We start from the raw sequence: 26,617 nt of genomic DNA, 5'->3' as shown, positions 1-26,617 counted from the left end.
TGGTTTCCCTTGGTCCACCATACGGGTGATCTTATCATAAAAGGAAATCAGGTTAGTTAGGCAGGACCTACCCTTCACAAACCCATGCTGGCTGGGACCAATGACTGCTTTGTCCCCCAGGTGTGCCTCAATAAGTCCAAGAACCAACTTCTCCATGATTTTACCAGGCACTGACGTGAGACTGACAGGCCTGTAATTGCTAGGGTCTTCTTTCTGACCCTTCTTGAAAATCGGCACAACATTTGCCAGCTTCCAGTCTACCGGGACCTCTCCAAATTCCCAGGATCGTTGAAAAATAATTGATAGAGGTTCCGCGATGACATCCGCCAGCTCTTTCAGCACCCGGGGATGAATCCCATCCGGACCCATGGACTTGTAGGGATCCAGGTGGAGTAGCAAATCCCGCACACGTTCAGGGTCAGTTGGGAGTTTGTCATCCCCACCGTCCTGGTCCTCCAGCTCAGGGCACCCTGGGTCTCGAAGCCCATCATCGGCATTGAAGACAGAGGCAAAGAAGGCGTTAAGCGTCTCTGCTTTGCCTACGTCATCGTCTGTGAGGAGACCTTCCCTATCAAGGAGCGGCCCTATGTATTCTTTAGTTCTCCTTTTTCCATTTACATATCTAAAAAAACCCTTTTTATTTTCTCTCACAGACACAGCCAGCTTCAACTCTAGCTGTGCTTTGGCCACTCGAACTTTCTCCCTACAAACACGAACAGCATCCCTGTATTCTTTCCATGACGCCTGGCCCTCCTTCCAGTAGCGAAACACTCTCTGTTTCCGCCTAATCTCCATTAGAACATTCCTAGTTAGCCACGCTGGCCTCCTGCCCCGCCTGCCTGACTTGCGATATTTTGGAATTGCCTTATCTTGTGCTTCTAGGAGGCATCGCTTAAAGAGTGACCAGCACTGGTGGACATCGAGGCCTTCAAGAGCAGTTTCCCAGGGGACCTTACTGACTAGTTCCCTGAGCAGCCTGAAGTCCGCTTTCCCCATATCTAGGGATGAGGTTTTGGTGGCACTTTTCCTTCTGTCACCATAAATTTTGAACTCAACCACTTCATGGTCGCTATGACCGAGGCGGCCACCAATCACCACATCTCCCACCAGACCCTCTCTGTTTTCTAGCAACAGGTCTAGGAGGGCACCTTTCCTAGTTGGCTCCGTTAGCACCTGCACCAAGAAGTTATCATCTAGGTGCTTCATGAACCTCCTGGACTTGCTCGTGTCAGCCGTGTGGCACTCCCAGTTAACGTCCGGCAAGTTGAAGTCCCCCATAAGGACAAGGGGAGTTAATCTCGAGGCCTCTCTTAGTTCTGTAAAGAATAATTTATCGGCGCTATCATCCTGGCCAGGCGGTCTGTAATAGACTCCCACAACGACATCCCCTTTATTCGTTCGTCCCTTGATCCTTACCCAGAGGCTCTCAACTTTGCCATCGCCGACCTGAAGTTCCACACAGTCCAGCCCCTGCTTCACATACATCGCCACCCCACCACCACGCCTACCCTGCCTGTCCCTCCTGAAGAGCCTGTAACCATCTATCGCAACACCCCAGTCACAGGACTCATCCCACCAGGTTTCGCTTATGCCGATGATGTCGTAGTTGCGGGACTGGGCCAGGACTTCTAGCTCATCTATTTTATTCCTCATACTGCGTGCGTTTGTGTAAAAGCACTTCAGGTGCGTCTCCTTACACTCAGCACCTTGCGGATCTGACCAAAGGACCCCACTGGCACACAGCCCCTCTGATTCTAGCGTACCATCCCTTAGGTCTTCACCGGCGCGCCTGGTTTTAGCCCCTTCCCCCTTCGACTCTAGTTTAAAGCCCTATCTATCAGCCCTGCCAACTCCTGACCGAAGATCCTTACCCCTCTCCGAGAGAGGCGCATCCCATCCGGTGCCATCAGGCCCGGTGTAGCGTAGACCTTCCCATGATCAAAGAAACCGAAATTCTGCCGGTCACACCAGTCTCGAAGCCACGAGTTTATGCGAACAGTACGTCTTTCAGTACTACCTTACCTTTAGTGTAAAGCAAAAATATGCAACCATGAAATATCTACAGAGTGGCTAATATTCAGTATATTCACTCTCTTATTGCACAGTGATGGTGATGTGAAGCCATATCCCTAAGGACAGATCTTGGATAACAGTATGGTGCAAAGCCTTTTCCTCCCACACTCCCTGTCCACAGACTGCAGAAGAAAAATCACCACTAGCCCCTATTAGAAGAGTGATTAAGTAGTAATCAGTGAGAACAAGCTTCTAGTCCACCATAAGTTACTGATTCACTGCCATCTTGTGGCAACAGCATGATAGCTAACAAATGCATGTTTTTCCATATAATGTTAAAAGACAAGACATTGCAGATTTATATATTCAACGATGTGGCATCAAAAGAGGAAAAACAGGAAGTCCTGCAAAGAATCTGGATGTATACTGCACTACATTTTTCCCAGGACATAAAAGCCCTTCTCAGTTCCATTCCTTTCTTTCTTACCCAACACATCCTGAGTCTTTCACAACTTTTGGGACCTCTCAACAATTCTGACCAAAAAAATAATAATGTGGTGACTTTTTACTATTGATCTTTTTATTGCAAACGGTCATCTTAACACAGCCTTAGATTTAATGAAAACTGCTTACTCTACCATGATAAAATGACTTGAGGCTCTGAGAAGTTGCTCTTCCCTTTGATTTAAATCAGTTTGGCTTATGGTATGTATCTGAATATGTACATTCAGTATTTAACAAACACTATAATATAAATTAAGTTAGTTCTCAGTAAAAGAGGATTGCACTAAATTATATAACCTTGCTTCTTCTACCCAGTACAATACTCAGTTACTGTAAATCATCCGATTCACAGAAACTAATTGAAACTCATTCTCTAAATCAAATCTTATTTCTTCTCTGCACTTAACCTGAAAACTTTATCACCTTTATTACACTTTATTACTTTATTCACAGTAAATATTTTAAGACTGAGTTGATGAACATACATTATGAAAGTAAGCGGCCCAACAAAACTGAAGGTACACAGACATGTTTGCCATGTCTGTCCAGAACGGAGTGCTTCTTTCCCTCCCCATTTTCTCAGTTTTATTCCCAAGATATGTCTCACTAAAGAAACAAGAAAAATAGCAGAGGAAAGATAAAGATAGCTTGCGCATTTAGCAAATAAGTGTGTCAGCCATCTATATATTATTATTTGAAGGAACCTACTCACTTGAGGAAGATTTCGCATCGCAGTTTTCTGCAGGAGTGTCAGTGTCTTCAAGAGCTGCAGCTTGGTGGTGGCGTGGTTTGAGCAGCAGCCTACAAGGCGATGGGGAGAAACAGCCACAGGATATGTCCCTGAGCAGCAGCTGTGGCAGCAGCAGCAGCGACAGCAGTGATTGCCCTGTGCACCTGTGATGCCAGAGGTTTCACCCCAGTGGTGCGATCTGTATTTGCCAAAGAGCATGCTGTCTAGAGAGGCTGATTTTGTCAGGTGGCTATGGGGTGGACAAAGCAGTAGTGACGGCCTGGTTTTCCTGGTGAGGGTGTCAGTTTGGCTGGAGGACTCAGTGGTCTGCTTCACACCGTCCTTTGAAGCCCCTGGGTCTGACCACACAAGATGACGACCATCAGGGAGCGCTAATATGCTGAACATGTCCACAGGGTCATCCTTAGCAAGGCTTTCAATGCAAGGAGCATTTTGCCCTTTGCACTTCACCGTTGAAGTAAACTCCAGCCCTGAAGGCATCTGAACAGTAACAGATTTCAGAGGAGTACGAGTCATTTTGCAGTTTTGGACAGTGCCTGCCTGTTCAGGTTTGTCAGCACCTAACATCTCCCTTATGCTACCAGTCTGTTGATCTTCAGGGGAGCTTAATCCAGGCCCTTCTGCTAGGCAGCACAGAGGACTGCAAGATACTTGTGAAGAGCTGCTTGAAGTGGCACTACTCCCACTCTGCACTGCCATGCCCTGACACAGAGTTTCTGTGAGCCCCCTTTCAGAGAAGTATCTTGTATTTTTTGCATTATTATCCAAGTTGCAGAGCATCTGTCTATTTGTCTCCTCATTCACTGCAAGCAGGGTACCATCTTTGCCAACCACTTCCTGGCCCCACCACTGTCCTTTAACATGTTCTATACTGCTTCCATGGGCATTTTCTTGATATGCAAATCCAATGTGCTTTTCAGTCAGGCACCTCTCACCTTCATCATTGCCTCTGTGTTTGCCCTCACTGATGACTGCATGGTTTGTATCACTCAGTTCAGTGAAGGCTATATTTGCATTTTTATGTCCTGTACTGAAACAAAACTGATGATCAGATTTTGAGGAGATAGGATCTCCTTCATCCTGAGTATCACTCTTAAAACAAGGAGTGTACTGTTTCATGCACTCCTCTTTTTCCAGTTGCTTTCTTCCAGTTTTATGCTCTTTCTTGTCCATATCGTGTAATCTTTCTTGGACAAGACTATGTAGCTCAACATTACGGGCCTGATAATCACCATTTTCTGCAGTCAGCAGGAGACTAATCTCTTCTCCCTGGTCACTGCATGCTTTTGTTGGCTTAGATACTTTCAAGATGCTCTCATAAGCTGTGATGAAGACCTCAGTAACACAATCATCTGGATTTTGTTGGAAATCTTGATTTAACATAGGAAACTTTGTCCTATGTGACAGGGCTGTTTCTTCATTGTAGTTATCAGAAATAATATTCATCTTTCCTGACAAAGATGCATTCTGAAGAAAATAAAAGAAGAAAAAAAGGGAGGAAAAATAGGGGGAGAAAAAAAATATATATATATATATTACAGTTTTAATTACAGTTTTACTATCATTTTCATTTAGCAACCACTACTTTGTTCCGTCAAAGATTCATGTCTCATTTCTTCTCTAACCTTGCGCAAATCTTGCATTAGTGTGGTGGGAGAATTGCACAAAGCTCTGAGAATGCTTCTTGCCTTATGAGGTTTTCTAGGAAGGTGAATTTGTTTTCATTAAGCTTTCCTGACTCCATGATTATTTATTTATTTGTTTGTTTGTTTGTTACTTGTGCCAGGGTTACAGAGTTTTCACAGATCTGCTGATTAATATAGAATATTGATCGATTCCTTACTTGCAAAACTAAGGGCTCTGGCAGCTCCTCCATGAACCCACTGCTGTCTGATTGGCAGCTGCTTGTTCTTGTCACCATCACCTCTGCTGGGGGAAACAAAAGGATGAGGCATCAAATAATGAAAATCATACAATCTATTTGTAGACAGCAACTGCAGAACCAAAAACACATATTATGTTTTTTAAATGAATTACTTGCGTTGTCACTTAGTATCATCAGCATATCAGTCACTTTTCTATCTCAGATGAGAAATACGTGGTTCCCATCTCAGACATTACAAAATTTGCAACGAAGTTGCTGAAAAATGCCTGTTTTGTGGGTGGTCTCAAAACTCATCTTTGCAGTTTCCCACAAACGACATCGTGGTTCAGCTTCTCCCCCAGGGAGACTGCTCTACAGATTCTCTAAACTTTTTTTTTTTGAAGCTGTTTCAATTACCCGTTGCATCTTTGCCAGCTGTTGCTTCCAGTGTGTTAGTCTGGCCTATAGTTTTCCATACATAAAAATGTAGAAAGGCTTAAAAATTTTTGAAAAGTATAAATGTTTTAGTTGAGCCACTATGAAACTCAAAATAACGCCCCATGAGAGAAAGACCCTCCATCAGAGGATATAACAAAACTTGACCTTCATGCTTTAAAGTCTGCAGAGTTAGAAAACCACGTTATCTGCTTATTTAGTGCCTGTTTTAATCCTGAAACACGTAGAATACAAAAGTAGCTGAAATGCTACTAGAAATTACATATAGGGGGAAAAAAAAGAAAAAAAGAAAAAGAATTAAAAAAACAACAACAACAACAACAAAACAACACGCATAACTTTTAATGGAAGAGTAGTGCTGTTAGAATTCACTTTCTAACCTAGTCAAGACCAGGTGGCTGTAGTCAGGTCTGGCCCATTACTTGAAGAAATGCAAAGCATCTGTTCCAACAACACAGTCAAAAGCGTTTATGTATTGCAACCGTCCAGTCTGTCCAGACACACCATTAACTAGCTAGAGCACTACCCAAGGTATGTGATGGTACACTCTGGGCTGATCTTTAGTCACAAGGTGAAACATAATGACTGGATTAAATGTCCACAGAGACAGTTAACATCATTGCCATTAGGCTACAGAAAGACCTCCACAAGCCTCCCTGAACTCCCTTGGAAGTAGGTGTCAGGTGTGCTCAGCTATCATGGCTCTCACTAAATAACATTCAAGGTATATACATAAACCAAGGCTCAAACCACTCTGAAAGTCTGTCTCTGTATTTAAAAAATGGTTATGTAACAGGACCTAATGACCATTCTGAGTATGAATCCAGTTTCTACAATTTTTATGTAAGCAAAATAGAAACTTCCAAGAGAAAATAAATTCATGGTTGAATGAGAACCATCTTAAGCACAATTCAGTCAAACCGCTGAAGGTGAAATCACCTTCATCTGAGTTAGGCATCTAATTTGCACCTACCTACATGTTAGATGTGTAGTTAACTAATATTTCCAGCGTAAAGACTTAAATTCCCCATTTAATCTATGTAAAGTGAAGTCTTTGAGGATCTGTGCTGCAGATCTTTTCCAAGTACATTCAGGCGCCTAATTTAATCATTACATCCCACACCGACATGTGAGATCCTATCAAATGTGCCAGGCCATATCTAGGCTATGCATGCAGGTGGAGATAAGGAGTTTTTAAAAGATGAGATTTTTCTCTGACTCTGGAACACTTTATTCAAAGCCAGTGAAAGTTTCAGTGATTTCCACTGAAGTCTGAATTTAAAATAAGACGTAGTGAAAACAAATACGATCCTCCAATTCAAGGAGAAGTGAAAAGCTATAAAGATTGTCATAGTGCTCCCACAAAGACTTCAAGTCTTCAAGACTTCACGCATGCTCCCGGGAGAAATGTGAAGCAGTGCCGTGTTGGGAAGAAAGGTCATGCTGCAGGCTGGGGCTGTGTAGAAACTAGATTAAACATGATATCCTTTTCAAATTGAGGCAGCTCAGTTTTAATGTCTATATATGAGAGTCAAGTAAACTATGTCTGGTTTAAAGTCTGTATACCAGAGTCAAGTAATATTTGCAGCATTTGTGAGAGGAAGGCAGCATTTGTGTACTGAGGAAACCATGCTTTGGATGAGGACTGGGCCAATCTATCACTTCGTTTCAACTTAGTGTCCCAAGCAGGGAGGGAGTAAGTGAGGCTGAAAATTAGAGCATGGCTAGTGCTGTCCTGAGAAGGAACAGTTTCCCTCTTTGTGAAAGTTAATAGTTTGCCAATGGTAACAGTACAGTTTTTCTTGGCAGGCTGTAGTACCTGGTGAGGATAGCTATAAGCCCAAGTTTCTGCTAGGTCTCCCAGGACAAATTCCTATAAATATCATCTTTTCTGAAAACATCCAGACTGTATGCTGTTGCTAGCATCTAAAAAACTCTCACTGCTTAGAAGCAACAATTCCTTATTTTTAAATGAACTAAGTCTTTCAACAACAGGAAGAGCATCTTTAGGAAGGATACAAGTTGACCAAAAAGACAGTAGGAAGGATCAGCAAAATTTGCATGGTATACTTTGGCATTTTTTAAATGTTCCTTTCTCTTTCAAATATACCTTTATTTTTATTTTTATTTTTTCTGAGAGTAACTTCATTTTTTAATTTAAAGTAGAAAGGTGAAAAAAAATGGGTTAAATCACCTGAACATTAAGCAAAACATGTTTTTAATTCCAGTCTACCTAAACCACATTTTTCCCCAATCATTTGGTTCATCCAGTGAACCAAATTATCCATTATTCATGTAGTTCCACTCAGTTCTCCTAGTGTGTGGAGACACCCAAACCTGTAGAGATTCTGCAAATACATGCAGAGCATCACACAAAGGAAAGATAAAGTATGTTTGGAGAAGAAGTAGAGACGCAGACCAGTATTCAACTATGAGATAAAAATTACAACTCTGGGCCCTGTGCGGAGAATACATCTGGCTATGCTGGAAAGAGGAAACCTGAGAATTGCCCCTGAAGACCTTGGTGAGGAAAACCTTGGCTCTTCGCCTTTCTGTGCTAATTGAACTGGGATAGTTTAGCTCCTGCATTCCATTTCTGTTCTGCCTGAATTTTAAATAAAAATAGGTTAGAGGAACTTACTAATCAGGTTGCTGCTTCATTCTGTACCACATAAGAAAGTACATGCCTTCCAAACCTCAAAGGTCCCACAGCTTTCCAACCATTTACTTGATCAATCCAATTTCATGCAGATACAGTGGCTTCCGTTTTCACCAGCCTTCCATGCAGGATCTTTCTGAACCTACTGGGCTTCTAGGTTTACCACTAATGAAAGAATATTCCCTAATTAATAAAAAAAATAAGTGCTGGAGTGCAGTTCTGGGTTCCTCTGAAGACTCTGCAGCTGGTTTTATGTGGACTTGGCTGCAAACAACACAACCTCTTTCTAGTTTCCAACCTGGAGAATACTCACAACATGAAAAGATGCCATGAGAACTTCTGCATTGCTTATAAATCATACTATATTTTTTGTATGTCTAGTGAATCACATTAACATGGGTCAGTGCACTCCAGTGTTTGTTTTCTACCTCATTTGAGTATTTGGGGAAGCACAGGCACAAAAATTTCAAAGGCAAGAGCATTTGTGCAAATTTGAATTTTAAATTCACAAATTAAAATCTGGACTACTCATCCTGTCATAGGAAATAACAGAACAGCCAATTGCAGCCTAGCAATGCCTTTTTTTTTTTTTTTTTTTTTTTTTTCCCCTGTAGTTATTTAAATGTTGAAGGACCTTGATGTAGTTAGGCATTTCTAAAACTATCTGTTATATACATGGGACTAAACAATGCAGAGGCACCACAATGTAGTCAGATATCATGAAAGTAAGAGAAGCCTGAAAGGCTTAGTCTAAGTTTTTCACTTAGCTATACAAGCAAAGACAGTATGCAATCTCTCACGTGAAACGCTTAAGGCACTAGCATCATTACAACTTAAACACTCATGTTAAATTCAGCAAGAAAACTAGATTTGGGCTTAAATCTATGCATAATGTTCCCACACCCAGAGTTTAGTGCACACATAAATACCTTGTTGATTGGGGCTTGACAAAACACTTCAATTCAACAATAGTTTAATTCAACAACAGTTGAATGGAAGTACCACTGAAGTAAGAGGTGGAATGAATGAAAGTCACACCACGTCCATGGAAGTGCCAGAACTGAATAGAGGTTTTCTTATGTTCTGTGTTTTGCTTCTCAAAAACAGGCATCAAATACCAAAGGCACCAAAGCTGCACAGCTCTACAGCTCTAGCAGAAGCAGGTAAAAGATGTGAAGGCTCTGATTCTCCAAAATATTGCAATAAATAAATAAATAATAATAAATAGATAAAAATGAATGGTTTCTGTCTTATAGGACAAAAACTGTTTCAGAAATACGTTTTTGAACAATACTTTCAAAACAGAAATGGGTTTATTTTGGGTACCTACAAATATCCTTCCCATTTGGACATATTATCCCTCCTGCTCTGGGAATTGTAGGTCTGTATGTTACCCTTAACAGCACTGTCCTGCCCATAACATTACAAAAAAGCATGTTGCAGTAAGAGCTGGCTGTGTGTTAGAGGAATATATCAACTGCATGGCAGTTACAGATGGTCCTGTCTTGTGATGGGAGAGTTGCTGCAGCTTACTCCCCTCTCTTGCTACTCAGAGAGGACTGGCACTGCTGATTTTAGGTCTCACACTCTATTATATGGCCAATAAGGACTAATAAAACTCCACTGAAAATATATATTTCACATAAGTCACAAAGAACCATTTTTTTGGCATTGTTACCCAGAACAGTAGATTTTCTGAAGCCCATTAAACCTTGTTGCACCAGAAGAAATTATTTTGTACAGTTTTCAGCATTTTAGGGAAAGAAATGTTGCTGTTCATATCGGTTCCCATGTATGTGGCAAAACCATGCTGTCTTTCCCTACTTGGAGGTAGCTCCCTCACAGGCAACTGTATTGATTATTGGCTGTTGACTATGGACATAAACATTTTACTTAGTGCCTGAAATGCAGGAGAAAGTCTTTTCTTAATCCTTTTCTTTTTTTTTTTTTTTTTTTAAATATTCCTGTATAACTTCTATAACACCAATTCACTTTCCGCATTGCAGAAAGGATGATGAACAAGTGAACTAAGTTAAGAAGGTTTATTTATATCATTTGTTTTCTAGCCAAGCATAATACACAGCTCTACAACTGTCTTGCATGTAAGAGACATCAGTATAGAAACACTAACTATAATGGTGCTGCGGGACTGATCCCTCTCTATACAGCTACATCTGTTTTGTGCAGCATTTCAGGAAAACAATCACCAGATGGCAGCAGCACATAAACCACAAATTTTGTTTCCAAAGGCCAACATAAACCACAGTTTTTAACGACATCCTTTGCAGATTTAATTTTTCAATGACATTGTAACAGAAATAAGATAAACCATCTTATTAGAATAGTCATATTATATGAAAGCAAATTATACACCCCAAAATGCATCAGATGCAGCAAAGATATCTATTCTTATTCAAAACCAAGCATAGCTAAATGTCTGTCCCTTGGTCCCTTTGAAGTAAAAAATTGAAGGGGAATTCCATGGCAAACATCTAACACAGTGCGACTGGGTGAAAATACATTAAACACAATAACAAAACTCTATGTGAGGTTAATTTCTGTTATTAATTGTGCCACACCGTGATGATAAGCGGCGTACAAATGGCACAAAAGGGTCTGTGTCTGGTAGAGATGAACACAATCTGGCTCCTCTGAGGAATTTCTTAATGCTTCTCAAAACCCTATTCCCCCTGCTCTCATTCAATCTTCAATAATTTTCTCCCCATTATTATAGGTAACACTGGTATATTTAAGACTTCAGGCATGCATCTCTTTCCATGGGGATGAAGCCAAACTCATTCTGAACAAGAGGGGAAGGTCCTGCAGCCCCAAAACTGCAAGGAACTGCCGTAGGCCAAGAGTATACATATGCTGTACCCCAAGGTGGTGAGACAGGGCCAGGGGAGAGATGAAAAGCAGAGGGAGTGTGTCATGTGAAAGCCACAGATATTTTGATTCATCTCTACATTCAGTCTGCAGTTCTTTTATCCATGGGGTCTGGATGTCATGGCCATCATTAGCAGGAGGCACATGCCCAGCTCCAGGCGTGCTCCCGCACCCTGTGACCGGGGGTGCACATATGGTGCTTTGTGTCCTCCTGTGCAGGCTCCTACTCCTTGCCCAAGGCACCGCTTCCAAATCCTTTAGGAGGAGATTGACCTACATGCTCTCCAAATATTAGCCGCAAGCACCTCAGGGAACCAGGTCAGGGAGCATTAAAGGTGCAAACTGCACTGGCAGAAATAGCTGCATAGCAATTCTATGTCTACCATCAGCACATTCAACTTCAATTCTTGTCCTACAAAACACCTGAAGAAAAAGCAGTTTTGCACCAGGTTCCAGCCAAGCTTTTGGCTTAGGATTCAGCATATAGGATGGTTATGTCTAGCACACTCATGGCACAGCACAGCCAGCAGGCAGAGCACAGCAGCCTGGAGCTGTGCCCAGGCTGCAAAACCTGTCACAGAAGTTGGGTGAGAGGGCATGCTTGGCTCCCTGATCCTGTGGCTAGACAACCACTGATACCTAAGCCACATACTAACGTGCTTTAAAACCGGTGGACATATTTACTGATTTAAAACTAGCTTCAGTACATCTGCTGTACCCTACAGTCAGCGCCGTGACAGCAGGTATAAATATACTCCATTGTGAAATGCCTGGGGCTGGTGGGTGGGTTGGCTGGCTCTTTCACATGCTCGCATTATGGGTTGTCCATAGCTCATGTGTGGAAAGAAGCTTTGCAGAAGAATTGAATTAGCTGATAATATTCTGTTAAGCTGCTTGTTAAAGAGAAGAAAACAAAACAAAACAAAACAAAACAAAACATTTTTTATTTCCTTTCCTTCCTACCCAAATCATAGATGAATATAGACAAAGGAAGTAGTGTGCTCACCACCTTTTGCATTACTGAAAATCATATAATTACCTGCCTAGCACTAGTGAATTCTCCTTTGCCTCCCCAGAGGAGGTCAGTCTGTGGACTTCAGTGGCAGGGTTTCACCATTCAGAATTTTCCGACTTTACCTCTTTTAAGAAGTAGATAAGTACAATTTGGTTCCTGAGTCTGGAAACCCCCTTTAGAGTATTTAAAGTATCTGGGGACAAAGGTCACATCAGGTTTGGTTATACAGAGTGACATCAGGAATCTCACAGGCTGTCACAGAGAACAGCAGACACACCCCTGCAAGCTGCCACACTCGGGAGTAAGGCGTCTGCCTTGCCTGCCACTCAGAGCTTCCGATCATTTCTTGCTTGTCCTACACAAGAACACACTGCCCTAGAAATGATAAAAGTATAAATGAGTAATCTAAGAGCTGAATTTGACAGGGAAAGAGAGAACACTGTAGGCAGTTATCTGTGATAAATGATGTTTCTGCAGTCTGGGAGGTTAGGCGTAGTGATGAATCTAGTCAAAACCTGAAATTGCAGTCACTTTGACAATGGTCTTTTATCTTCCTTCAGCTGATGAAACAGCTTCAAACTTTGCCAGGTCCTCCTCCTACTTTTCCTTGAGAGTCAGTATTACTTCCATCTTATTTCAACTGAGCTTCAGCCAACTGTCATTAATTCAGATTCGTGCTGCTGCCAAATGTCGGGAGAGACGGGTGATGGTTGTGTCTGCTTCTGATGAAAATGAGAGGTAGAGCTGAATGTCATCAGCCTACACTGTAGATCATGTTACATCACAACTTCTCCCAGTAGCAGCTGCACATAGATAATGAATAAAAAATAAGCAATTGCAGTGAGCCTTGTAGGGCTCCCTGCAACCGTGAGCACCTCACAAAAGGAGGGATGGCTTCTGGCAAACCTTACAGAGACCTTTGAGAAAAATGAGCAAAAAGCCCCTTTGTTCTTGCTAGGGTTCAGCAACTGCTGCCTGGTCAGCAGTGGTCAAAGCAATTGGGAGGTCAAAATACACGCCTGGCTTTTGGGCATTACTTTGTAGAGCTACTGTAATTGGCTGTTGATCTCTATTTCCATGGTAATATCAATTAAACTGCGTTCAGGGGGTCTAAGAGCGTTAGGCTTAGTAAGCCTGCCTCTCTGTGTCAGTGATATTTTCCTGAGGAAAAATGCTAAGTATCAGTCAGTAGATGACAAGTATGTAGAAGATCTATGGAATAGGAAACATGTTTCTCATCTGGAAAGAAATCTGATTTTTCTAGAGCACAAAAATATACCCACAGTAACACCAATGTCCCCCTCTCAAAAGGGTCATTGACAGTAGGGGGAATCAACCCCCTCTTTTAAAAGCCATGGCAAAGCAATATAGAAGCATCAGAAAAGCATCAGAAATGTATGTTCTCACAAACCTGGCTTGAAGCCTGAGCAGGATATGTGTCAGGAATTACGAGTTTTGTAACAAGGTTTAAGGTTCAATGGTCACTCTTTCAGCTGGCACCATGAGTGCAGCATCACGGTGGTCTGGCAAGGCTCTGACCCTGCTGTGCTCTGTTGAAGGTGTTGGAAGGAAAGGCAGAAGAAAAAAATAGAAAATGACTTCTTTCAAGGCCTCAGCACAACTTTAGCACAACTGGATTTCATTTCAGAAGTTTTCTTGTTTAAAAGGCTATGGCTATTAATCTAAATCCATCCCTCAAACTATTTGGTTATTCTCTTGGTTACCTAAGGTATTTTATACCCCCTCCCCTCCCCCCTCAAGGTTTAAACAACAGCAGGTTTTATAACTTTCACTAGGCCATCTGCCTTAAGTATGAGATGTGCGCATATCCTTTCCCACCAGGATGAATCAGACTGCTGCAGCAGGACCTAAAATATGATGCGTATGTGCAACAAAATGTTATAAATGCACAGTGACTTTTAGGAATGTACTCACTGAAAATCATACAAGCCCCAGTGTTCCTGGGACAGCTGCGTTGACCTGAAGACTGGCCTCCTGGCACCACCGGCAGGAGGTACGACCTCCCAACAACCATTTCAGAAGTCTGTCAGACTTCCTTTATTTGCTGCCCATCTATTTTTTGTACTAGTGACTGGCATCACCACCTGCTGGGTTTCCACCTTAATATCCATTGCTGAACTTGGATATATGCTGATGAGTGACACGTCAAAGACCGTGACAAAGTGAAGCAGTCAGTGTATTCTCAAGAGCAACAGAATTGCCTCTCTGAGAGGACTTCTTTGAGGGGATCAGGCAACTGAAGATGTTTCTGTACTGGCAGAAGATACAGGAAGGTTTGAAAACTCATAATTTTATAACCTTGCCTTTCACTTTTGCTCTTTTCTCTCAGCCTCTACTTTCTGACAGTTTCTGCTTATTGCTGGGATCACACAACTTCCCCTCAAGATGTCTTCAGGCTACAAAATGCATGAAAATGACACAGCTTCCTCTTAATCTCCCTTATAGGTCTCTAATGTAAAGAAATAGGAAAGAATTAGAAGGCCTTTAAACGGTTCACGTGCAGAAGATGGAAAAAAATATAGACTTCACCATCATAAAACAAATGAAAGTAACACAAAGAAACTAAAGAAAGCAGATGACTCCTTTGTGCCAGGTCACCTGCAGAAGATAAAGCTGTTGCAAACAGGACTTTTCCTCAGGATGCATAAAGATTAATATCCAGGAGCAAATTCCACAAATAACGCTGATAAAAGCAAAACTATTTTTTGTAGAAAATGCAGGACCCTCTGAGTGTTCTTGTTAGTGAGATCTTTGTGAATATTTTTTAAAGGACTGGAGATTTTTTTCTCCTGTGAAAATATCTGTGATGCTAACTCAAATGAACTGTGCTATGACTGCTTCATGAACATATAGAAGTGTATTATGGATCTATTACTCATCATGTTTTAGGAGACCCCATATGAGGAAACTGTATGTGATCATTAATGGCAAACCTAAACATAAATATCAAGCAGTACCAACAGAAGAGTAGCTGTAGGAAATTTTTAAGTTCCAGATTTTGACTGCCACTTTAACAAGCGACCTCTTTGGCTGTCTTTTTGCCTTTCTTTATTCTGTTATTAAAACTAAAAATTATTGTTATAAGTGAAGAAAAACAACATGATGCAGGCACTACAGTAAACAAGAAATTCTAAATAACAGTTCACTTCTTTACATTGAAAATAGGGAGAAGTACCTGGAAAATCCTATACTCTTCAAAGCATAGGAAATATACACATCTTTTCTTCTTGCACTTTAGAAGACATTGCTCCTTCAATTGCACACAGACATTACAATGGATAATGGATAACAAACAGGATTCACGTTCTTGGCACTCTGTCAATTACAAGAAATGCCAATTGCATTCTGTGAATATTCCCATGGTGCCAAACCATAAGAGGAGCCGGTGAGTAGGAGGAGTGAAGGTGTGATAATTGAAAGAATTGCCACTTGATAAGTCACAGGAGCTAACGCGTTAGCTCAGCATGCGGGGAAGCTAGAACGTTCCCAGCTGCTGCAAAAACTGGGTGTATGCGATCCCTGGCACCACTCGTTGGGACAAGATGAATCACAAATGCTTCAGTAGCGAGCTACCATGTCACAGAGAGCCAGATGGAGGTGGTTACTTCCCTGATTGATTGCCTCTTGGGCTACCAAGGGCTTTTCCAGCAGGCTAATGCCTTTCTGTTGGCACTCGAGCACCCGGGAGCAGCACGTCCGCCTGGGTCAGCACCACACAGGAATTCTTGCCTCTTGGGCATGTGGCCATCCCCACGGAGGGAGAGGGAAGTAAATAAGAAGCAAGGGGGAGCAGGTGCCTACAAGGCACCCCCAAGTAACACTGGCTTCTGATACCTCCCTAATAGATGTGGCTGCTAATGAATTTTCAGGCACGTGCTGAGTGAACAGGGGTGAACAACGCTGAAACATCCTTTAGTTAAACCCAGTGCTTTACACAGGCTAATTGAAAAAGGAAGGAGCAGCAGGGGTGGGGGGTGGAACAAGGCAGAAGAGGGGGTGGACGGGGAAAACAGCTCTATTTTTCAAGTGCTGAATTTGAAATCCCTGCAACAGATGAGTTTACATGCAAGCCTGCACCTCATCAGGGCAAAGATACAGTGAGTGGAGTCAAGTAATTTTCCTCTGCACGCAGCATCCCCAACCCCTTACCCTGCCCAGCCAGCTTTCTCAACTGTGAGCTGTAGAATATAAACAGCCAATAAGTAAGGACAATAACTGTAGTTCCTGCTGAGAGCTAACTCTGCCTGTCATGCATTTGCTGGATCCTAATACAGGACAGTGAATAAAGCTTCATTACAGAACAATGGAGTTAGCTGCCAGAGCCTACAGATTTGAATAAACAACAAATAAGCAACATCTGCTCCAGCATATGTGTATGGTAAAAAAAAAAGTCACAAAATAAAAGAATTTGTAAATGCCAAAAGCAACACTAAACTGCCAGTGCTACTGTAGAGTGAATTTTTAATTGCACATGCATACAGGCAGGCTGTGGGTATTAGTCTCACATATGTCTGGTTGCTGCCAACCTGGGAGTATAGATGAATTTAATTAAATAAGGATTATCCCTTCTCCCCAGTACAATTACTTATTTATAACAATGATAAAATTGCCTAATAAAAAAGATTGTAATATTTTTTAAAACAGAGCTAGAAAACACTCTGCTTTCCCTGTAAGTCATTCAGAGATGTTTGGGGGGTTTGAGCGTCTTTTAAAATTAAGTCTCAGCGTTCTGCCAAGAGAGAAGGAAAAAAAGCCTTATCATAAAGCCTACTGCAGTTAAACAGCCAGAATCTACATTATGGAGAAATATAAAGAAGACACACAGCAGCCAGGGAATTGGCTTTCATGGGGAGTGTAGAAAATTAAGCAATTGGACTAAAATTGAGGCCAGACTACAGAGCCAAGGGACAATACCACTGGGACAAGCACTTCCATAAGTCACCCGGCTCTAATATGCTCCATTTAGGCAAAGCAGTCTGTTCCTATCTATCTCTATTTCTTCTCATAGTGGGCACCTCACACTTCTTTGCTCAGGTGAGTTCCCATTTCAGCAGGGTCCTGCCAGGCTCTCCCATCTTCATCGCTGCTCTCATAACCTTTTCCAACAGAGTCCACAACCAAATACGAGTGGCCCCCTATGGTATCAGGCACTGCATGAGCCTTGAAAAAGAGGCAGTCTATGCCCCAATGGATTTACAGTCCAAATCTAATTTCAGACATGCTCTCCTGGGAGCTGAGGTTCTCCCTGCATAGGCTACCAATGGAACCTGGACCTTGTTCCCTACTGTCTCCTGCTTTGAGGACCCCTGATTATCAATCTGACACAAATTCTGCTGATTTGGTAGCAATTGTTGTAAGATCTAGGTATTATTCACTACTAACAATACTGCATTCATAATTAGCAATTTTTAGACTGCTTCCATGGTATGCAGCAAATTGAAGTTGTAGTAAGAATCCCATGGGTATGGAGTACGAATGCCATTTAAGAGCAGTGGAAAAAAGAGAGAGAATAGAAATAAAGCCCATAAAAAAAGACTGAAATTGGTCTTTAAATTTAGGCCAAGCATCAATAACTCTAAAACAACAGAGGAAGAGAGATTCCAGTGTTTTTAAAAAAAAAGTCTAAAATAGTATTGTGGTGCTCTGAAGGCATAAATAATACATAAGTTCAGTTTACTTGTATAATATATTGATCACTTAACTGGAGGACAGTCATACCAGGATTAGAAACAAATTATTACTTTCTGCATTCTTTGCTTTTTACTACCAATTTTACTACCAATTACTACCAAGTACATGCTTATTCCTATGACTTCAAAGACTACTCAGTTATCTTTTCTTTTTTTTACATCATGATTAATATACCTATTTAATCTCCAAAATCCTTTAACTAATGCCTCTATCATTAAATAGCACAGTCATTTTTACATCTGGGCAAAGAAAGGAAAAAAAAAAAACAAAACATTTGTAAGTATGATATCACATTTTGATTTATTTATTTATATTCTTTTTTTCCCATCAGGATATGTCCACATTCTCTTTTGTTCATTTCTCAATGAATTTTTGCCCAAATGGTGTTTTGCATTGCACATGTCCTGGGGAACTGCTATTCTTTGCACAGATACTGCTATGAGTACTGGTATGGGGCTTGCCTTTGTTCATAAAGATCAAGACACCCATCAGAAAACAAAATAAAAACAATGTCATGTAACTCAGGTGACAAATCACTGAGCCTGAATTGCGTCAAGGACCTGACATTAACTCCCTTCGTTGGAGTCATGCAGTGATAGACTGAAGACATACAATCCTGCCAGAAGATGTGCCATAGGTATGCAATTTATTATAAAACAAACAAATGACAACAACAACAAAAAAAAAACAACAAAAAGCATTCAAAATAAAAAATAACCCCCTGTCATCCAAAGGATTCATGATATACTCCATCATATTTACTCAGCTCTACCAATTACCAAGAAAACCCCACACACTTTGATGAAATTGCTGGCCTATCTGAAGTTAGTGGGACTTATGCCACTGGTTTCAAAAGGCTCACTCCTGTACATCCAGCTGTCGCTCCAGCCAATGGCATCCATGAATGATCAGCTCCAGTGGCTATCTGAATTTTTTTAGATATCTGTGTATGAAGCTGGGTTACTTAATTATTTGTGCCAGCTCTTCAAAAGTGATATAACACAGTCCTCAAAAGTTGAGGGCTCACCAGGCTTTCACTTTTGTCCCTTGTTGTCTGATTCTTGGTATTTATTTCTTCTTTCATACAAAATTCCTTTTCAAGTATAAAAAAAATAAAAATAAAAAATGTAATAGTCCTGCTCTAAGCACCGGTTAGCAAAGGTTACTAGGGAGCAAGGCCAAACGCTCTCTGTTCTGGAGGCTGAACAGCCTTCTTCTCCAGTACCATCACCCCTGTCAGAAAATGCTTCTCAGGATCCAAGCTCATATTGCCCCAGATGACAGTATAACATCTGGTCTAACAGCTTTGTGTTTAATCCTTTCATATACTACTCAAACAACTATTTCCTAACATGATTCAATGCTATGTCTGCTCATGTGATGACAGTCTATGTGATAAAGGAGATTCAGATGATGGAGTAGAGGCCATGCTGCCACCAGAATGTCCTGGTTGCATAGCCTTGGCTGAACTGCATACAGAATGGTTGCAGAGCTGCTAACTCCAACCTCCCTGTTGACTTATCTCCTAAGATCCTAGGATCTGAGATCTGGCAGATATGGGGTCATTCAGATCTGGCAAATGAGTCCCCAAGTGGGAGTGAAGCTTTGGTGTCACTGGTAAAAGTAGAGTGGTTTGCTTAAAGCATCAGGTGGAGACCCCAAACCCTCAGAACTGTGCATATGAAGTACCCTTTTCAGGTGTACGCTCCGTGTCTCACTGACAAGGTGAGTACATTTTACAGTCCTGTCATTTATCGGGTCTTGACTGGCCATGCTAGATTGGTATGTCTAGAACAATGCATCCAATGCCAGAGGTGATGGGAGCGGAGTGGAAAAACATATTCTTATAAGCTTTAGAAGCAACTACATGGGAACACCACTTTAAAAACAAATCTGGCAAAATGTCTGTTTCTTAACACTCACCTGAAGTGGTGTCAGGAGCATTTCCACATGGAATTTCGTCGTCAAAGCTCTGAATCTGAAAATGAAGAGGAAAAATTCTTATCTATGGTGATGATTATTGCCAGGGACAGGGAGGGGGTTGGAATTAAAAATATCTAGACATTTCAAAGTGAAAACATTAAATCTTTCAGATGGTTCTTTTTTTGGTTGTTTCCTTTAAATATATATGTCTCTGTGTGTGTGTGTGTGTTCTTGACATAAAGTAGGCTCTAGTCTCTGAAGCTTCCCTAGCCTTCCTCAGATAATCAATACATACATGTTCCTAACCTGTAAATACACTAACAATCTTGTCTGAACAGCCTCAGAAAAAAATTTCCCCCTAGAAAAATTCATGACTTAGTAGAAGAAACCCAAAGAAATGTAGCCATATGGAGGCAAAATCTTGCCAAAGAGTGTATGTAAGGTCAGATTTATTTTTTTTTTCCTCTAGGAATTAAGATCTATTTGTCTTTTTCATGGTATCAATGGGAACATTATGTCATGATACTGCATAATCCTCCTTCAGAAAAATCCTTATGGAAAAAGGGATCCATTACACAAAAGTAATGCATACACATGCATGCTAGGTGTGGGTTAGATGCAGTCTGCAGGTCAAGACATCTCTAAATCCCTTTTTGTCAAAGGCCAGAAAGGGAAGAATCACTCTATACCCATGTTTCTTATTCTCTTCCCTAGACATCTGCTACAGGCCATTGTCAGACTAATGAGCTAGGTGGCCCAATGCTTTCAGCTAGTACACGATTCTTACAGCCTTAGTTTTCTTAATGATGTGGTAGAGAATACCCAGAAGTTAAACAATGCATACCGAGTCTAATTTGAACTTATAACATTCATAAAATTGTCTTAGACGTCAAACTAAGGAGTACACTATCATCTGCATTCACTGCCCTGTCAATGTCTTCACTTTTGCATGAGCCACTAGTCACAGAGCTGCAAGTCCAGCATGATAAGTACTTTATGAAGACATATGGGCTACTTCGGGACTATAAATTTGCTGTGCTGGAGATCTCTGGGAGAAACCTTCTTCCTTATCAAAGCTAATAATCAGGCCCTTGCTCTGACTCTTGAATCAGTTCTGCAGATATAAAGGCTGCACCAAACCTTTCACAGAAAAATACCCTTGGAACGGACTTGAAATGATAAATATCCTTTCTTCATGAAGAATGCCACCACCTTAACCTGACCTTTCCAATACTTTCAGAACTGTAAAACTTTTTTAATGCCTCCCACCTTTTCAGGCTTTTTGCTGTTCCTCCCTCCCTCCCTCCCTCCCTCCCTCCCTTCCTTCCTTCCTTCCTTCCTTCCTTCCTTCCTTCCTTCCTTCCTTCCTTCCTTCCTTCCTTCCTTCCCAAGTTCCCTAATTTTTCAGGGGGGCAACTGTCTAATTTCTCCTTATTTCTTTGCTTCTTACAACTGAGTTGTAAGACCCCTTCCTTTTCCTCACTCTTGAAGGATGGCTGGAAAGGATAGATGAATGGGTGGATGGGTGGGTGGGTGGATGGGTGGATGGAAAGGGAAGAGCATTCTTGTCAGCATCCCAGTGAGTCTGTATGATTGGAGATTGTCCTACTGTAGCCTTTTTTCTGCAGTTGTGTGGCCAGAAAAACTGCTGCTGACACAATTCTAGGTGTAAGAAAGGGACTGGCAAGTATCCTGGTCTCTGCTACTTCATGCAGAACCCCACTGACAACCCACTGTTGCTAAAACATATAGATAGCTGTGCATCCTGGACTTTGCAGACAGAAGATATGAGAACAAGCTGCTGTTCTGAGTTAGTCTGTTTTTAGGATGCTTAGCTTACAGAGTGATAAAATATTTCAAATACTGCTATAAAACCAAGGCTAATTTTGTGATGAAACATTCTGAAAGAGCACACCAGAACATGAACACAGGGAAAAAAGAAAAAAAAAATGGTTAATGACTGGATCTGTAAAAATATCCTTTACCATATGTATTAGTGTTCCTGCAACTTCCTTCTATAAAACACACACAGACACACAAAAAAACTAGCGTTGCATAAAACATATTGGCATCTTACACTATCATACTGGTTGAATGAATCCTACCTCAGTAACTTCAGTGCCAACTTCTTTGACAGTATCCCAACACAAAGACAATTTAAAATAATCAAAACCCCAATGAGCACTATAAATCCCACTGTTTTTTGCCATAATGCTACAGCGTGGTGTTTGAAGTAATTTACTCTAGCTTCCATCCTGAAAAAAGAATCCAAACTTATACAATAAATACGGGTAGGGAGACATTGCTAGCATGCCATATGCAAAAATCTACCTCACCTCTTCCATTTCAAATGAGTCTGGAGGCTTGCAGTGTAGGCCTGCTGCTTTTTTGAGTGTGTGGGCCAGAAGCAAATGTGTCTCTCTTCTTGGCCTGTCTTTGGCAGGCACCTCACATCCAGAAGAAAGGTGGGGCTGTTTAGTCACTAAATGTGATGAAGCCCAGGTTTTCCCTGGCAGAGCTGGTGGACACTGTGATACTGCGTATGCCAAGGAACCTTTATCTCTGGAGGTTTGCTTCTGGGTCAAAGAGCCCAAGGTAACATGTGCAGAAAATCCCACCTGGATTGTTCCCCTCTCAGCAGTATCTGCACAAGGGTGAGGCTGCTCTTTCATGCCAGGCAGATGGACTTCCCCAGGTGCCAGCGAGCCCCGTTTCAGTAGTGCTGTCTGCCGAGAAGCCCGTCTCAGGAGCTGGCCTATTCTTCTCCTCTTTGCTTGTGTGACCACAGCTCTGGTCTTTGCAGCACCCAGGAGGTCAGTCTCAACCTTGCCAGTGTCCTGGGCCATGGTCTGTTGGGTGTTCACATTCGTCAGCAAAGACGAGAGGGCATTAGTGATGTGGTCAAGTACTTCCAGTTGTCGAAAACGTCCTTAAGTTCGGCAGAAAGGAAGGTAACATAGTTATTAAAAATATAATTCAAAACAGATAATCAGGTACAATGGTTACTCAAACCCCTCACTGCCAAGAAACATACAAAGTACCTGACTCAAAATTGGCTGAAGTTTTCCATTTGCTTTCAGAAGATCCATTCAGGCTATATATGTTTCATTGCACAGTTCTTCATATCAGACAAACACTTAACAGTGTTGAAATCATTGGGTCAAGTACAGCTGAATGCTGTGTGAATAAAGGTTACAGAATCCTGCCTAATATTCTCCAGCTGGCTGGACCAGACTCAAGTGCCATATTTAAGAACTTATTAAAATTCATGTGATAAGGTTATTAAAATCTGATCTTAAATATTTACAGCTGGCTGCTGTCCAGGATAACTGAAAAATGTATATATCCTAATAAATATATACTGATAAAAAATGATGATACATGCTATGTCCTTGATTTCAGAACAGCATAAAGCAAAACTCTTATCCCCTGGAAACTCATAGAGGATATTGTACAGAGGTTACCATTTATTTTCATTGTACCAAGCTTTTGTAATTTCTGCATCACTTTTTCTGTAGCATAACATTTAAAAAGAAGTGAATGATGTTTTTCTTAAGGGATCCTGGACATATCCATCTCTACAACACTATTGAGTTATTTATACAAAGAAATGAAACACATTTGCTTGCGCATTATGTCAGCAACCGTCCTGAGGCAATGAATATGTCACCAGGACTTCTACTTCCTTGAGAGATTCATTGAGGACAGTAGATGGCAAAATGCTAACATTCTTGGCTGCCATTTCTCTTAGAGAGCAGCTAGATTTACTGCATGCATGCTGTTGGTAATGCTGCCTCACCAACAATTAGACAACAAGGGGATATTTAACATGGCTCTGAGTCAGTCCTCTGCATCAGGGACCAATACCATGATGTATAATTCCTAATAGTTACCATATCTCAAGAATATTATTTTTTTCCCCAGATATTGTCTGATTTTTAACACTGGAAGATGTTGCCATTGCTGACACTTTTTATGACATGGTCAGAAGTGTCACCTGATGCTTTTTAAAGGACGTACTGATCTACTGGTACACCATTTTAGATAGTTTTCATTTGCATAAGTGTGGAAAGTCACAGTACATCATTTCTGGTTATGTACATCTACTGTGCTACCACATGCTCCCCATGTAAAGCCATTTTAGCCTCAGTATTTTATCTGGCTCCCACTACGTCAGGCCATAAAAATGCCAAGTGCTAATCTGCTTTGAATGACAGTGGCAGAGCAGTCCAGACATTCTGATTTGAAACAGAATCAAAACTGCTGCAAGTTTAAATAGTTTTTACACACTGCTTAGCTTTGGTAAATTATATCCAAGAGATTGTGACACCTAAAGAACAAATCAAACAATGAGCAAAATGATAAATGAACAACAATAAAAAAATCCTCTCACTCACGTGCAATGTCATGAAGAAATTATGTCAGGGACAGCTTTGCTTTGTGGACTATTTCTTTACAGGCAAGCTGTTGCTTTGGTTTCTAAGGGTGCTCCCCAAGGAGCACACCTCAAATAGGCAAGAGGCTGATATGAACAGTTTAGTTTCTTCAGCCTGCTGCAAAACGGTCTAAATCTGTACCACATATGAAATACTGAAGGATGTAACTGTGGATTCATTTTCACTAGAAACTTCAGAAGAATCAGCAAATGGCTTTGCCATAAACAAGATCAATGAATCTTCAGCTGAATCTATATTTTTCAGAGCAATTCTAATGAATTTATAATCTCCCATTTTAGAATTTAGGAGGAGAAGCTCACAGTTTTGTTCCTCCTTCCCTAAATCCGGTATTGCACAGGCTGACACAGTTATCTGCATAAAAGATTTGGAAAGTCTTCAAAAGGCTCACAGAAGAATGAAGGAACACAGTGTTTCCAGAGCCACTAAGAACTTTTCAGTCAACTTTTTTTTTTTTTCCCTTCACAGGAAACTGCAGAATTTGGAAAAAAAAAAAAAAAAAAAAAAAAAAAAGATTTCAGTGTTAAATAAATAAATAAATAAATGGAAATTGATGTTTTTCTTCAAGAAAAATCAAAATGAAATTTCAGCATTTTCTACTTGTCATATATTAAAATACTTTCCTTTTTTAGATTGTTTCTTTGTGAGCCTAGGCAATACTGTCATTGCTTGAACCAAAGCTGTAGCTCAAAGAATGTATTTAGCAATTTACATTTAATTTCTCTTCTAGGGATGGGTTTACTGTCTGATATATATCTAGTGATTTGTGCACATCCTGCCTAGCACAACTGTTCAACTGTGGTTGTCACAGCACAACCATATGTCATGGAAAATGGTGTCTGCTTAATACATCACAGAGGAGAGTGAGACTTGAACAACTCCTTCAGTGAGGTGCTTGCAGCAGCTAAAACACCCAGATCAAGGTAATCCCAAACCTGAACACAGGCTGGGTGACAGGTTAATAGAGAGCAGCCCTGCAGTCTCTCTCTGTGCTGGCACTAGCACTTGGGGGTGCTAGTGGGTGCAAAGCTAAACATGAGCCAGCAATGTGCACTTGCAGCCCAGAAAGCCAAGTGTGTGCTGAACTGCATTAGAAGAAGTGTAGCCAGCAAGTTGAAGGAGATGGTAACCTTCTCCCTCTGAAGAGGTAGGGGTTATTTAGCGTGGAGGAGAGAAGGCTCCAGGGAGACCTTTAGCAGCCTTCCAGTACCTAAAGGGGCCTAAAGGAAGATGGCAGAAGACTCTTTATCAGAGAGTGTAGTGATAGGACAAGGGGTAACGGTTTTAAACCAAAAAAAAAAAAAAAAAAAAAAAAGTACATTTAAATTAGATATAAGGAAGAAATTCTTCACAGTGAGGAAGGTAAGGCACTAGAACATGTTGCCCAGGGAAGCTGTGGCTTCCCCATCCGTGGAGGTGTTCAAGCCCAGGTTGGATGGTCTTTGGCCACCCGATCTAGTGGGAGGTGGTGTCCCTGACCATGGCAGAGGGTTTGGAAATGGGCGACTTTTAAGGTTCCTTACAAATCCTTCTATGATTCTATGAAATAAGTAAAAATCTCCCAGGAAAAAAAAAAAAAAAAAAAAAAAAATTTAAGAGGTAGATTTAGATACCACAGTATAGAAAAGTGGTACTTTTTTTTTTTTAATTGTAAGATTTAAACGTTTCAAGACTTTTACACTAAAATGTTCATAAACCTGAAGTTTTCAAAGATTTTTTTTGAACAACATAGTCAGAAGCATCATTATTTTTTACTTAATGTAACTTCTGATTCTCAAGAGACTTTATTCCACCAGTTAGGAAATCAAATGTTACTTCTGATGACATCAGTAAAATTTTCACCAGTGAGTGATGGAGATAAGCTTTTCTTTTGGATCTGAGCTACCTAAAGGGTGACTGATGTTTTTGAAAATGCAGCTTATTTTTGTGAACTGAACCCTTCAAAAACTCTGACAACACTGAAGAATCAGCACCAAGCAAGGAGACAATTAACAAATAACTCTGTAACAATCCCCATGCATTTTAAAAGGTCAGATCAACAATGAAGCAGCTCTAGAAAACTATTTTTGTCACAAGCAGGGAAGAGGCAAACAGAAAGAAAAGGATTGCACTAGGAAATGAAGGAAATATTAAAGTGGAGAGATCATTGCTATGAAAGTCACCAGTCCCTCTCAGGTTCCTCCTCTTTTTTTTCCCCTCCAGGTTTGTTGTCACCCATATTATACCTATTATCCTCCCCATCAGTCCCTTTCTCAGACTAACACGTCATACTAAATCAGTTAGCTTTCTCTGCTGTTTCAGAGAAAAAGAGAAAGTAAACTGACAATGAGATAATCTCTCCGGCATTCACTAACCAAAACTAAACACTTTCTGCAGACAA

General features: G+C 41.0%; 1 protein-coding gene across 1 annotated transcript in view; it reads right to left on the bottom strand.

Moving 5' to 3' along the window:
- Positions 1 to 26,617, bottom strand: part of ITPRID1 (ITPR interacting domain containing 1) — a gene marked incomplete at its 5' end in the record, with an annotated part of 72,008 nt that overhangs the window by 6,173 nt on the left and 39,218 nt on the right. Inside the window, 4 exons of the mRNA XM_082755352.1 lie at positions 3,230 to 4,735; positions 5,112 to 5,197; positions 19,784 to 19,838; positions 22,120 to 22,712. Coding sequence (XP_082611478.1) covers positions 3,230 to 4,735; positions 5,112 to 5,197; positions 19,784 to 19,838; positions 22,120 to 22,712 — 2,240 coding nt within the window. The remainder of the gene's footprint in view (positions 1 to 3,229; positions 4,736 to 5,111; positions 5,198 to 19,783; positions 19,839 to 22,119; positions 22,713 to 26,617) is intronic.

Source organism: Aythya marila, assembly GCF_965140915.1.
Source record: "Aythya marila genome assembly, chromosome: 2".
NCBI lineage: Eukaryota > Metazoa > Chordata > Aves > Anseriformes > Anatidae > Aythya > Aythya marila.
Note: the sequence above shows the minus strand (reverse complement) of the source record. Positions and strands in the feature narration are given on the sequence as shown.